This window comes from Biomphalaria glabrata, chromosome 14 (assembly GCF_947242115.1).
Source record: "Biomphalaria glabrata chromosome 14, xgBioGlab47.1, whole genome shotgun sequence".
NCBI lineage: Eukaryota > Metazoa > Mollusca > Gastropoda > Planorbidae > Biomphalaria > Biomphalaria glabrata.
In genome coordinates, this window is record NC_074724.1 from 33,462,672 (window position 1) to 33,477,727 (window position 15,056).

The 15,056-nt window shown below is 37.1% G+C and overlaps 1 protein-coding gene across 1 annotated transcript; it reads right to left on the bottom strand.

The window, feature by feature from the left end:
- Positions 1 to 437: 437 nt before the first annotated feature.
- LOC106080205 (uncharacterized) lies at positions 438 to 15,056 on the bottom strand. Its single transcript, XM_056011404.1, has 7 exons — positions 14,939 to 15,056; positions 12,850 to 12,930; positions 10,299 to 10,426; positions 9,226 to 9,365; positions 8,119 to 8,251; positions 1,154 to 1,263; positions 438 to 709 (listed from the first exon to the last, which is right to left on the bottom strand). Exons 1-7 carry the CDS (start codon positions 15,039 to 15,041, stop codon positions 580 to 582), a joined length of 825 nt encoding a protein of 274 aa, XP_055867379.1. The 5' UTR covers positions 15,042 to 15,056; the 3' UTR covers positions 438 to 579.

Below are 15,056 nucleotides of genomic sequence, written 5' to 3' on the forward strand. Positions count from 1 at the left end.
GTCATCTTCGAAGCGCAAGTTAGTAATTCTTTTTCCTCCAATGCTTTACCTTCATAGCCCTCAAGAGCATCTTCCATTATCCTTTCAAGGAAGATATCGAAAGTGTTGGTGAAAGTAGGCAGCCTTGTCTTACTCCAACTGTGGTTTTAAACCAGTCCCCAATAATATTGTTTAAGTACACCGCACTGGTGGCATTCTTGTAAAGGTTCTGGATAACTTTAATTATGTTTTTATTCATGTTGACATAAGCTTTACAATAACAGGCTTCTTTTCGGTTTCCTCGTGTAAATAAGTGTCTCCGGCCATAGGGAAGGCGTGGACGCTCATAGTTCTAAAGAACTTAACAATGAACTGAAACTAAATTGCACCGTATCAACGGAAGTATGCGATAGAATAGGACCACAAGCACAGATGGTAATCATGACATAAAACAATAAAAAGTGATCAATAATTTATTTCAATCCGAAATCGATTAAACTCATTTTTTTTTTTTAATTTCGCTTCCATTATAATAATTGTTTCGTATTTTATCTAAAGCATGATTTCACTTTTAGACAAGTTCGTAGATCACGTGACTTTTTAAGGAATTTTAAACGTCTTCTTGTTCTTCCATCGGCGCATAGCAGTCATTTCTCCGGTTTGCTCCGGGGCTGCATTCTGGCAAATCGGTACAGGGGCTTTCCACTTTGCGGGAAGCAAGTCATAGAAGCTGCAATTAAATAGAACAATTTTTTTTAAAGGGAACAAAAACTTACATTTTTTTAAATCATGAAAATGTGAAAGGTCATTGGGATAAAGCAGGGATGGCCAAACTAGGGCCGGATATAAGTAGATGGAGACCGCTACACTTTTTCTAAAGTCTTAATAACAATAATAATAGGCCTACTTATAATTAAAAGGATGATACAGTGAGGAACTTATGACTTGACAAGATTGTATAAATTTTTTTTTTCAATAAAGGAAACCATTATCACTTTGGTCAAGTACAATTTCTTTCCCTTGTTCGAAATACCCAATTAAAGTGATTAATTATAAGACCGAGTTGATATAGGCTTAGTACCTTGGGCTTTATCTAATAAGGGCATTGTTTAAAGGCCGACTGACATGGTTGATTTTTCAGTTGAAAACAAAAAGCAAAAAATTGAACTCTGACCTTTTAACTTTCTTTAGAGTGTAAGACATTTTATCGCTCTGAACTCTGATATAGTTACACGAAATGGACAGTTTGGTGATATTGTAGATGTTGTACGTCAAGGAAGCACTCTAAAAGTAATCATCATATCGCACTATTATATATAGGGTTCCCTGACATCTCATCACACGAGACATCTCATCATTGCAACATTTCATCACCATAACATTGCATCATTGCATAAAGAGCATTTTGCAAACGCAAGTACATGTAGGTGTAATTAAGTAATTAACATACTGAACAAGTTAACCCTAACCCTAACCTTAATGATGAATTGCTATAATGATGAAATGTTGCAATGATGAAATGTCTCTTATTATGAGGTGTCTGGTCACTATATATATATATATATATATATATATATATATATATATATATATATATATATATATATATTGTTACGAATCTCACTATCCAGGCTCTCTGCAAACTGCACCATACACCACCAACCTAAAGAACTTGACAACTCAGGGCTCCAAAGTAACGTAACACTTTAATAGTTGAATAAATAACAGCCAATACTGTACAATTGGCAACACGTACACTGTACAAATATCTCTCCGATAACACCGTTCCGCCGTATCAACTCTTGCACTGGCCTCTCCGTCTCGTTCCGGGCTTGCGCTGGGTTCAACAGTTCAGGACTGACTTCACACACTAGGCTCGTTGTGTCGGACTCGATCACAGACCAAGATCAAGACGCCGTTCGTCTCAACTGTACTTGATAGTACTCCGCACTGAACCGTCGTAATGCTCCGTACAGAACCACACCGCTGAACTGTGCTGTAGTCGACCGTGTTCTGAACTCTTGTCGTGAACCTCCTTTCTGAACCGTCTTGACTGCGACACCTCCGCTCTTTATATAGGGTCCCTACTGGCCTTCTCGAACCGGACAGAACGCCGCTCGACGTTTCTAGGTGGTCAGATGACTACAACTCTCGTGACGCTGCGATCCTTCCCGAACCGTCCTGTTGACACTCGCTCGTCTAACGCTGGCCTGGGGCGATTTGCGTCGGCTGACTACACACACACCACTACCCCCATCTGTGCCACCACCAGGTTTATAACAATATATATATATATATATCATGTATGCATGAATGTATGTATGTATGTCCCGAAATTTGATAAAATTTGGCATAAGAGTTCATGGCGGAGACAATAGTGTATGTTTAATGCCCCACCCACAACCGGAAGGCCCTAAAAATAATTTTAAAAAATACTTAAATATATCTCTATTAAAAAACGAAACTTTTTAACAAACCCATTTTCACACTATACTTTCATTTTCGTGGCGAAATATACAAAGATGATAAGAAAACATTCGCCATGTTTAACTTGCATCTACATCCAATCCACTAGATCAGTAATAACCAAACTAGGGCCCGAAGGCGCGGGTAATATCCGGTTAGTATATATATGACACTCCTGACTACTTGTACTCACATATATGAAATCCTAAAAATGATCCATTGATTGCTAGTTAATCGGGGTATTCCGCCAACGGCGATCACTAAACAATAGCAGAAACTGGTTTTTAATCTAAATTACATGTTATGACGACGTTTTGTCGCTCTATAACTATTCTGTAATTTTTTTTACTGTCAATGTAACTGTCAGTTATACAAACACTAGATTCTAGTAACTTCTAGATTATGCTTCGAAATCAAATATCACTGCTAAAACATTTTCTTTTTTACTCATGACTCCTAAATGATAATTTCTCCTAAATGATCTAAATCAGTGATGCCCAACCTTATTCGGTCTGCGGGCCATTTTAATTTTCGGCATTCGTGTCGCGGGCCATATCACCAAAAAGAAAAAAAAAATACAATATGCTATTTTTTATAGTTTTATTTGTGGATCTACTTACATAAATTAATGTGATGCATGAAGTTTATCCAAAACCATCTTCTGAATATCTGGCTGCATAGATAAAACACCAACTCGGAGCACTGAATCTAGATGTTTATCCGTGAGGCCATTACGTAACTTGGTTTCCGGCCGTTTCATCATTGAAAAAGTTTGTTCACACAAATAAGTGCTTGAAAACATTGTGATCATCCTTAGCGCTTGTTTTCGAAGATTTGGAAACGCTTCAGCAAGTAACATGGAGTAGAAGTCAATGGTCTGCATCACTTGAAATTTGTCAAGCAGGGATGTCTGGTTTTGTAAGTCAATCAGTTCCAGTTGTAGATCTGTCGGGGTACTTGAAACATCTGCAGCAAACGGATTTTCAAAAAGACGGATTTCATTTTTTAAATTCTGAAAATCCACAAATCTTTCACTGAAATTATCCATCAAGAGCCTCAGAAGTTGGATCATTCTTTCTTTTGGGAGAGACATATTTAGCTGCTTATCATTTTGTAGAGTGTTACAGGTAGGAAAGTGGACAAGATGCACCCTTTCCGCCTGTTGAATGAAGAGTTGCAATTTGTTTGGAAAGCACATATGTCTGCATACACATGCGAAATCAATTTGTCTTTCCCTTGTAGTTTGGTGTTGAGTTCATTTAGATGTGATGTGATGTCGCATAAAATAGCCAAATCCCAGAACCATGAGGGGTCGTTCAGTTGTGGATCTTGTTTTGATTTAAAAAAAACAACGTTTTAACACCTTTCCTCGACTTTACCAGACCCCCCCCCCCCTGCACTTCACTGTGAAATAGAACGTCTTCATATTAGGACTCTATTTCTGTCAGAAAATCTTTGAAAGTTCTGTGATTCAACGCTTTTGTGATTTGATGAAATGTACAGTACTGAGCACAATCATCACATGGTCCAGATTCAAAACCTTTCCACAGAGATTTTGTTGGTGAATGATGCAGTGAAGCCGCAGGGGTTCAGTTCCATTTGACTCAACAAATTTTTTAATAACTCTTGCTGTCAGTCCGCTGTGACATCCAACCATATTTCTAGCGCCATCAGTAGTCACTCCAACTAATTGATACCAAGGAAGAGCAAGGTCCTACATGATGGTTGACACTTCTTTGAACAGGTCTTCTCCAGTTGTTGTCCCATGCATGCTCCTCAAAGCTGCTAACTCCTCTGTTATATCAAAGTTGTTGATTGTACTGCGAATAAATACCAAGAGTTGCGCAGTATCAGTTATGTCAGTGGACTCTTCAGCAGGAATAAAAAACATTTCGAATTGTGCTGCTCTGTCTTTTAATTGTGAATGAAGATTTACCCCCATATCTTCCACTCGCCTTGTAATTGTCATGCGAGAAAGGCTGACAACTTCTACTGCATTCTTCTTTTCAGGACACATTTCTTCCATCACTGCTAGCAAGCACTTTTTTACACATTCGCCATCTGAAAAAGGCTTCATTGCTCTACTTAAGATGTGAGCAACTCTGTAGCTGGCCCTTATCGCAGACTCATTTTCTTGTCTCTTTTTGTTAAATATTCCCAATCTCTAGTCGTAACTTGACAATCTTGTCTTCGCGGCTCAAACCAAGAATGCCACCATATGTGTTTATGTGTTTGGCTTCGTAATGCCTTTTAATGTTATGTTCTTTAAAAACAGCCACACTTTCTTTACAAATCAAACATGTTGACTTACTATCATATTCCACAAAAAAGTAAAGATCTGTCCACTTTTCTTGAAAGTTTCTACATTCAGAGTCCACTTTTCGTTTTTTAGGCTCTCCCATTTCATTAAATCATTAAATCTCAACTTTCAACACTACGGTACCAATCGCTTTGACATCAAAAGAACACGACCCAAAACGAGGCATCAATGATGCTCTGTGTTGCACACAGAAGGTGTCAAGGACACGGCTAGCTCAAGACAGTAGCGGAATTTTCCAAGAATTAAAAATAGCTGTCTAGTTTTATCGCCATTGAAAAAAACAACACTTGTGTTCTTACAATACAAACAAATATTTACTGTGATATTAGAATACCAAACATAAAGATGAAATTTATCAAAGAATGAGTGAGAATCCTAACTTAAAGAGACTATTTATTCAACATTCTAATTTTTTAATTTAAAAAAAAAAGTTTTTAATTTTTTTGTTAACATTTTTTAAATTTTTAATTGTTTTTTTTTACATTTTGTTCCCATGCGTTGGCGGGCCGGATAGAAGTACGTCGCGGGCCGGATCTGGCCCGCGGGCCGTAGTTTGGGCATCGCTGATCTAAATGATAATTTCTCCTAAATGATAATTCCTACGATGACCAACTAATTGTATGTTTCTGTATCATGCTAATGAGATTCACGTCGATTTGTACTTTTACATTTCCGTAATTTTTTAGGTTAGAGATATAATATTATAATAAATAGTGAGTAAAAATATATAATAATTTCAAACATTTCAATGGTTATGTTCAACACATTTCATTTTAATTATTAAGTGTCCTTTTGAGTCTTTATAGGTCATGTGAACGGGGTTCATTGAACCCCCTACGCGCCATGAATGCTACGCCTCGGGGTACGATTTTGTCTGTAATATTGATATAATGGCTTTTAATCAGCGTAACTAATGATCCAGAAACACTGCATGAAAAATCATCTTTACATTACCACATCTTTACATTACCACATTTTTACATTACCACATCTTTACATTAACTTTTCCGAGAATACCACATCTTTAAATTAACTTTTCCGAGAATACCACATCTTTAAATTAGCTTATCCTAGATTATCACATCTTAACATTACCTCAACCTAGATTACCACAGCTTACTAGATTACCACATCTTAACATTACCTCAACCTAGATTACCACATCTTAACATTACCTCAACCTAGATTACTACTTCAAACTAGATTACCACATCTTAACATTGCCTCAACCTAGATTACTACTTCAAACTAGATTACCACATCTTAACATTACCTCAACCTAGATTATCACATCTTACTAGATTACCACATCTTAACATTACCTCAACCTAGATTACTACTTCAAACTAGATTACCACATCTTAACATTACCTCAACCTAGATTACCACGTCTTAACATTACCTCAACATAGATTACCACATCTTAACATTACCTCAACCTAGATTACCACATCTTAACATTACCTCAACCTAGATTACCACATCTTAACATTACCTCAACCTAGATTTCCTTATCATTACCTCATCCTAGATTACCACATCTTTACATTACCTCATCCTAGATTATCATAGATTACCACATTTTTACATTACCTTGTCTTAGATTACCAAATCTTTACTTTATATTATCATAGATTACTACATTTTTACATTACCTTGACTTAGATTACCAAATCTTTACTTTACATTATCATAGATTACCACTTTTTTTTTACATTACCTTGTCTTAGACTACCACACCTTTACATTACCTCATCCTAGATTACCTCACCTTTACATTACCTTTTTTAGATTACCACATCTTTACATTACATAAATATTGGATTCAAAATCAGATCGATGTATGTTGATATTAAAATAAATCTAAATAACATACGCGTCAAAACTTCAGAACACTTAGTTTTTTTAACAAGAAAAACAAAAAAAAATACTTTAACATTAGTTTGGATCTCTCATGTAAATAGATTTGTAATAGATCTAGAATAACAACAATATATCTGTGCGATTATTATTATGTATAGCCTACCAATTGTTTTTGTTTAGTGCTATACTGTGCTTTCAGCTTGCTCAATACGGTATGAATGATCCTAACATTTATCTGGACCAGTTGGGAACATGTGGGTTGGGGGGGGGGAAGGGATATCTAGATGGTTTTTAAAAGCATTTAAACAAAAAAAGGGGGGGGGGGAACGACCTGAATTCGAAATCGTTTCCCCTCCCCCGCCTCCTCGGGCCGACATGTTAGGAACGCTGCTACGTGAGACATTTATGGCTACAGAAAATTGTATAGATATATATTATTTGTTTCAATTTAGAGCGGCGACCTTTAAAGGGGACTAATTCAGCGTATACCTTTCACTTCAGTCAAGTACAATTTCTTTCCCTTGTTCGAGATTAGCAACAACAATAATTAATTACCAATAGTTAATTAACTAACTGGTTAATTTTTTTACATTGATTCTTGTATTGTTAGGTATATGAAATAGTTGTGCCAAATTTCAGGTTGATCCGGGATTGGGTGACTGAGAAATAACGTGTACAAACTTTTTACCAGACAGGCAGAGTAAGAAATAACGTGTACAAACTTTTTACCAGACAGAGTGAGAAATAACGTGTACAAACTTTTTACTAGACAGAGTGAGAAATAACGTGTACAAACTTTTTACCAGACAGACAGACTGAGAAATAACTTGTACAAACTTTTTACCAGACAGACAGACTGAGAAATAACTTGTACAAACTTTTTACCAGACAGACTGAGAAATAACTTGTAAAACCTTTTTACCAGACAGACAGAGAAATAACGTGTACAAACTTTTTACCAGACAGAGTGAGAAATAACGTGTACAAACTTTTTACCAGACAGAGTGAGAAATAACGTGTTCAAACTTTTTACCAGACAGACAGACTGAGAAATAACTTGTACAAACTTTTTACCAGACAGACAGAGAAATAACTTGTAAAACCTTTTTACCAGACAGACAGAGAAATAACTTGTAAAACCTTTTTACCAGACAGACAGAGAAATAACTTGTACAAACTTTTTACCAGACAGACAGAGAAATAACTTGTACAAACTTTTTACCAGACAGACTGAGAAATAACGTGTACAAACTTTTTACCAGACAGAGAAATAACGTGTACAAACTTTTTACCAGACAGACTGAGAAATCACGTGTACAAACTTTTTACCAGACAGACTGAGAAATAACTTGTACAAACTTTTTTACCAGACAGACAGAGAAATGACTTCTACAAACTTTTACCAAACAGACTGAGAAATAACGTGAACTTTTTACCAGACAGACAGAGTGAGATGATATAATCTTTGTAAAAAAAAGACTTTGTTTTACCGAGTTTTTGCAGATGACTTCCTTCGTTGTGAATACTTTCTTCTTACCGTTGTAACGCAGCATTGTGCAATATTTGATACCTTTAATGTAATCTGGCTTTAAATCCATCAAAGATTTCCTCGTCATTGGGTTTCTGCATGATATGTATACAATTAATAAGACACTCAAGAAAAGACCATTTTTCTTTTGCTTTAGCCTCAAAGATATGCACCATTAAAGCATACATTTTTTTATACATTTACAAATGAAACTACTAAAATTAAGTTAAGTTTTGTCTACTAGACAAAGTCAATGACATTAGAATAGGAAAAAGTGTGTGTGTGTGGGGGGGTAAATTTATAGAATCGACGTCAAAAAGAAGACCCCCCCACACACACACACACTTTTCTAGCATGAAAACCGGTTTAAAAGCAATGAGGGATGAATGTAACCGGGCGCCTGGTTTCTAGAAAATATGCACAACCCGCCCCACATTAAAAACTTCAGGGTTTGGTTTGAGGGGGGGGGGAGAAAATCTAGGCATCCTCTATGTATCAGTTTATTTACCAATAATCTTTACATTTTAAAGTTATACTATTTTTACTATTATCCATATTATCTTTATCTCTAACAAATGTAGCCTGCGCTCGGTTCAGTAACGACTTTTTGCAAGTAATGGTGTCTTTACACTTGATTCAATAACGACTTTTTGCAAGTAATGGTGTCTTTACACTTGATTCAATAACGACTTTTTGCAAGTAATGGTGTCTTTACACTTGATTCAGCAACGACTTTTTGCAAGTAATGGTGTCTTTACACTTGATTCAGCAACGACTTTTTGCAAGTAATGGTGTCTTTACACTTGATTCAGCAACGACTTTTTGCAAGTAATGGTGTCTTTACACTTGATTCAGCACCAGGTAAAGGCCGACACAATCGCCAGGAGTGGGAGAACAAACTCACAACAAGGGTTTGTTTTTTCACTTTGTTTCACTACCAGTTTTTATTTTTTATTTTTACCACTCATGAAAAAAATGCAATCTAATAGTAGGAATTTTAAAAAGAATGCAAAAGTATAAAAACATTTCCATGGGGGGCGGGGGTGGGGGGGGGCAGACTAAAACTTACACTGCGTCCTGGAACCAATATCTTGTTAGTGACAATGTGTTGACCTCCACCGAGTCTTCATAGCTTACAAGATTCACCAGATTGGCTCTGACTAGAAATTTCACGAACAGATAGTGCTCAAGCAGAAGCCAAATAGTTCCCTAGAATAAACCAAGAAAATGAAAAAAAAAATGCTTGAAAAACAAAACAAAATAACAAAGCTTATATTTAGCGTACTTGTATCAATTAGTTTGGATCAGTCATGTAATTAATAAATCTAGACTAATATAACAGTTATAAAATTTAGAAAAAAAAAGGGGGGATCGACCCGAATTCGAACTCATGGCTCAAGCCATCTCAAGATTTTTTAGCCAACACGGTAACCACTCTGCTAGTGGCGATCTTATAGATATGGATGATTGTATAGTTATCTATTGTTGTTTTGTGTTTTGTTTTTATAGTTTCGTCCTATTTTTCAGGTTTGTATTCACTAAGCCTCAGACGATGAGCTATAGAGGGTACTAATTCAGCGTATATCACCACTTCAATCAATTACAATTTCTTTCCTTTCTTCTAGATACCAAACAAAATAATTTTGTACCAATAGTTAATTTACAAATTGTTTTTTTTTATTGATTCTTATGTTGTCATGTACAAAAAATTAATTATGTTAAATTTCAACTTGATTCGACTTAGTGTGTAAGAAATAACGTGTACTTATAACTTTGTACCTGACAGACAGACAGAGTGACTTTATAAAAGCTTTGTAAAAAAAAATACTATTAGACATTTTCATACTGTTTAAGATAAAGATTTTCTAGTCTTTTAGCCAAATTTAAATTAATTTTTATTTATAATTTGAGAAATTATAACAATCAAACTAGAGTTTTCCCAGTGTGGCCAACGAGCTAGTAATTTGTTTCCCAACGATATACATCAACTGTCAAATTCCAAATTCCTAGGAAAATCGTTAAAGCCGTTTTCAAGAACCGTGTCAATATGTATCATCTTTTTCCAGTATGCAGGATCCAGGATTCACTTGTTTCCATGAATGTGCGACCTGAACAGAAGAATTGTAAAAAAAAAGGACTTACTGATCCTTCGGTAACCTGCGATCGGTCCACATCGCTAATTATAAAACTGAAACCAGGTGGTGGCTTCTTGTACATCCCGCTCATAGTGTAGACCCCTACTAGCATCTCCGCCAAGTTGTGGATGGAATCTGGAGACGACAAAGGCAATTACTAGTTATCATTATGTTATTCTGAAGCAGTGGCGTCAGGGGTGGACTGGGTATCAAAATTGGCCCGGGCCTTTCTATACAATTCGGCCCATAAATTGTAGGTCTATATTATATGATGGACATCCAGTTCTAGGTTTACCTGTCCTCAAAATCATTATGTAAAATTTGATAATGTATCGATAGCTGTACACATGCTTTCAGTGAACACTGTGTCCTTATAAGGAATAAAGGATTTATGTTGCTTTTTAATCGCAAAGTGTAAAGGCCCTAAAAGGATAAAGCTCTACGGATATAGGCTATTACATTATTACGGAAAATATTTTAGATTAAATTAGTATAGTCTTAGTAGAGTCTGTAAAAGATTTTTTAAAAAATTACTTCGCTCAGAAGCCCCTTTCCCTGAAAAAGGAATACTTTAAAACATTTAACAATTTAATACTGGCATCCATGCGGTCCTTATCTTATAAAAAGAAGATGCTTACTGTGGTCCTACCGGCCCATTTTGATACCGGCCCACCGGGCATTTGCCCAAATGCCCATATAGCCAGTCCGCCCCTGAGTGGCGTCACTATGTACTCGGTACCGCAGTCCTTGCCTCATCGTGGCACTCCTAAGGAAGTGTCTGCTAGTTTTTATGGAGTGTGTCTGTTTCTATGGTGACGGTGGGAAGAGGTTAGCAAGAGAAGCGGCATAGCCGTCAGCGGTACGACAGACGACTTCAGATTACCAGTGTGAAAAGACATGTTTTTTGTATTGAGTTGGATTATGTTCAGAACGCCCTTTATATCATTACTTAAGTCTAGTATATTTATTTCGTTTATCTCAAGTTCATTTTTTCTAAATAGTATTTTAAAAAGTTTGCTATAATATTGTTCACAAAGAAGTTATCCAAGTTATTTCAAGTTTTATAAGTTAAGATATAATAAGCCTACAGCGGTTTAGTTGTGTACTAGAAGTTAAGTGCTACAAATCAACAACAGTTCTCAACACTACGGGAGACAGGCTAAGATTGGACCCTTAATGAAATTGTCAAAAAGCAAAAATTAAGACTGTACAGCCATAGAACGAGATCATCAGGTGCCGCGGGACTTTTCGTCATGGAAAGATACCAGGGTAAAGATAGAGTGGATACCAGGGTAAAGATAGAGTGGATACCAGGGTAAAGATATAATGGATACCAGGGAAAAGATAGAGGATACCAGGGTAAAGATAGAGTGGATACCAGGGTAAAGATAGAATGGATACCAGGGTAAAGATAGAATGGATACCAGGGTAAAGATAGAGTGGATACCAGGGTAAAGATAGAGTGGATACCAGGGTAAAGATAGAATGGATACCAGGGTAAAAGATAGAGTGGATACCAGGGTAAAGATAGAGTGGATACCAGGGTAAAGATAGAGGATACCAGGGTAAAGATAGAGTGGATACTAGTGTAAAGATAGAGGATACCAGGGTAAAGATATAGTGGATTCCAGGGTAAAGATAGAGTGGATACCAGGGTAAAGATAGAGTGGATACCAGGGTAAAGATAGAGTGGATACCAGTGTAAAGATAGAGGATACCAGGGTAAAGATAGAGTGGATTCCAGGGTAAAGATAGAGTGGATACCAGGGTAAAGATAGAGTGGATACCAGGGTAAAGATACAGTGGATACCAGGGTAAAGATAGAGTGGATACCAGGGTAAAGATAGAGGATACCACGGTAAAGATAGAGGATACCAGGGTAAAGATAGAGTGGAAGGCAAAGGAACCGGTGGAAGGACCTGTCTATGAAAAAAAGACTGTAATCCTGATGAAAGATAGAGAGGAGAGAAACGGTTATCATATCCAGCGGCGGACTGGGAGTCGAACTCGACCCGGGCATTTCTATACAATCCGGCCCATGATTTCTATATCATATGATGGGCATCCAATTCTAGACCTACCTGTCCTCAAAGTCATTATGTTAAGTTGGTATCGCTATGCATGCATACAGTGAACTCTAAATCTTTATAGAAATATAGGCCTTGTGTTGCTTTTAAATCGCTAAATGTGTAGACCCTAAAAGGATGAAGCCTACTACTAGTAGCACTGTCTAAGGATGTAGGCTATCACAATATTAGGCAAATGTGTTACATTAAAATAGTATTACACTGTAGAGTCTGTGAACGTTGTTTTTTAACACAACGCTCAGAGGGCTCTTTTATTAGGTTTTATAACAACTTTAACAATTTGATGCGTGGCATCTATGCGGTCCTTTCGTGGCCCTACCAGATCATTTGGGTACCGGCCCACCGAGCATTTGCCCGAATGCCAATTAAGCTAGTCCGCCACTAATCATATCATTTGTGGTGCATCAACGGTCAGACTGGAGATGGTGATACTCTACATGGACACAACTGTAGACTGTAGGATGTACTTACGGTCTGGCTTGGCCTCATCTTCGTTCGCGCAAAAGAGCAGCACCAAGAACAGAGTCCTGCTTAGCTGAAGCTGCATTTTATCTGTGGAAGAAATGAATAATAAGAATCAACAGACTAATCACCTAAAGCAGGGGATTATGGAAGTAAGGAATCTTACAAACTTACATAGGACCGGATCACCTCCACCAGAACGACCTCCCTTCCAGGAGGGGGGGGGGCGAATTTAGTATAGAAATTACACAGTTTTTATACACAATTTTAAACTAATCTTAATAATACTAATACATTAATATTTAATTAATTTAATATAATTTAATCCAATTTTTATATTAGCCAACTATACTACCAACCGTAACCCTTTGGGTTGTGGGGGAGGTCTAATTTGTATACAGAACTAACATTTAAAAATAGTTGTTTAATTAGACCAGATAACGATATCATCTTTTCTTGCTTCTCTAGGGATAGACTCCTTAGCATCTAAAAGGAGTCTTTTGAAGAAAACTTCCAATGACTTCATCTGATCATGTCTGATTTGATCAGCATATTATTGATGTTGTATATAGGTGAGTTAATTTAAAGGATATACTTTATTTAGGTGTTTGTGATTTCATATGAGTATACTTTCAAAACTTCGGCACCAAAAATCAGACTGATGCGCTCCCTGGTCAAGGCTACATTCTTATATGCGAGCGAGTCTTGGACGCTGACTGCAGAGCTAGAGAGGAGGATCCTAGCAATGGAAGTGAGATGCAACAGAAGGAGCCTAGGTATCACATTTAAAGAGAAAATCACAAACCAATAGATTAGGGACAGGGTTACAGCAGCAATTGGACCCAATGTTGACCTGCTAACTATCGTAAAAAAATCGCAAGCTAAAAATCAATGGCCATATTACAAGATCTTTGGGGCTCGCAAAGACTTTCTTTCAGGGAACAGTATCTGGGAAAAGAAGAAGAGGCAGACAGAGAAATTGATGGGAGGACAACATAAAAGAATGGACGGGCCTGCCAGTGAAAGAGGTTCTAAGGCAAAAGACATGGAGGAATGGAGAAAGACGGTGGAAAAATCTTGCATGGTGCCCCAACGGTCCAACAGATTAAGGGATAGGTAAAGGTAATATAAGAGGCCTGTGGTCACTGGTGGCGAGCTGGTCAGTTAAATCTCTTGTGCACTTTTTATTACATAGCTTAAATCAAACTCAGCCAAAACCAAAAGGCAGGCGCCCCAAAGGCAGACAACGAGCACGTTGGCTTGATGATGCTGAGGCAGATTTATAACAGCTATTATTTCGGGCACAGAGACTTAGAACCCTGGATTTATTTAGCAAGATGAGTAGGCCTATGTTTTCTGCGAGCCATTCTTCGATTTCTGGATAGTCTTCAACTCTGAGAGTGTTACTGTTTCCCTTAGCCAGACATAATTCATTGTTGCTAATTTGTATACGGTCTACATCAATGATCTTGTCTGGTGGGCAATAGCAGTTTCAAAAATTAGATTTCCTTCTGAAAAAATCAGTATTGTAGTTGTCACAGCTGGGGCTGCGTAGTTCGTTTGGGGGGGGGGGGGGGGCACTTTGAGCTAACCACACCGGCTGACACCGACCCTACTGACGCCACTGACTGGAACCATAAATAGTCGTATGTGCTTTGTCACAAGAGCACTAATACACAAACCATGGAACCAGCAGCCAGTGAATGAGCATTTAGAAAGTCCGATTGATTTCAAAGTGCCCACTTAAAGGTTGGTTCAATGAAACAGCTGATGTTTATAATCATATATGAGTTTCTTCTCTGATGTTATGGTCACGATATTAACTCTTTCTCTCCGTAATTATTCATTTCAATATTTTGTTATGATTAAATGTCAATAGCTTTTTTGTTTGACATCAGAAAATGTTATATTTGGTTTCGAATTACAGAAGAATGCATGGTCTTTTACACAAAATAAATTCACATTTATAAATCCATAAAGGAATTTAATTTAATGGGATCAAATCAACGCTGGCATTGTCACTTAGGAGAGAAGAGTTAAGAATCAGAACTAAGGCTAAGATACAGTAAGAAGAGTGTAAGTAAAACCCATTACTTACCTGACAGCGTACTATAGTAAATGATGTGGTGATCTTCCCTAGTACGTGGCTTCACAAGGACCTTCTGCTCTAAGTATTTATACACTTTATGGATCGTCTCCATATGCTTGGGATGGTA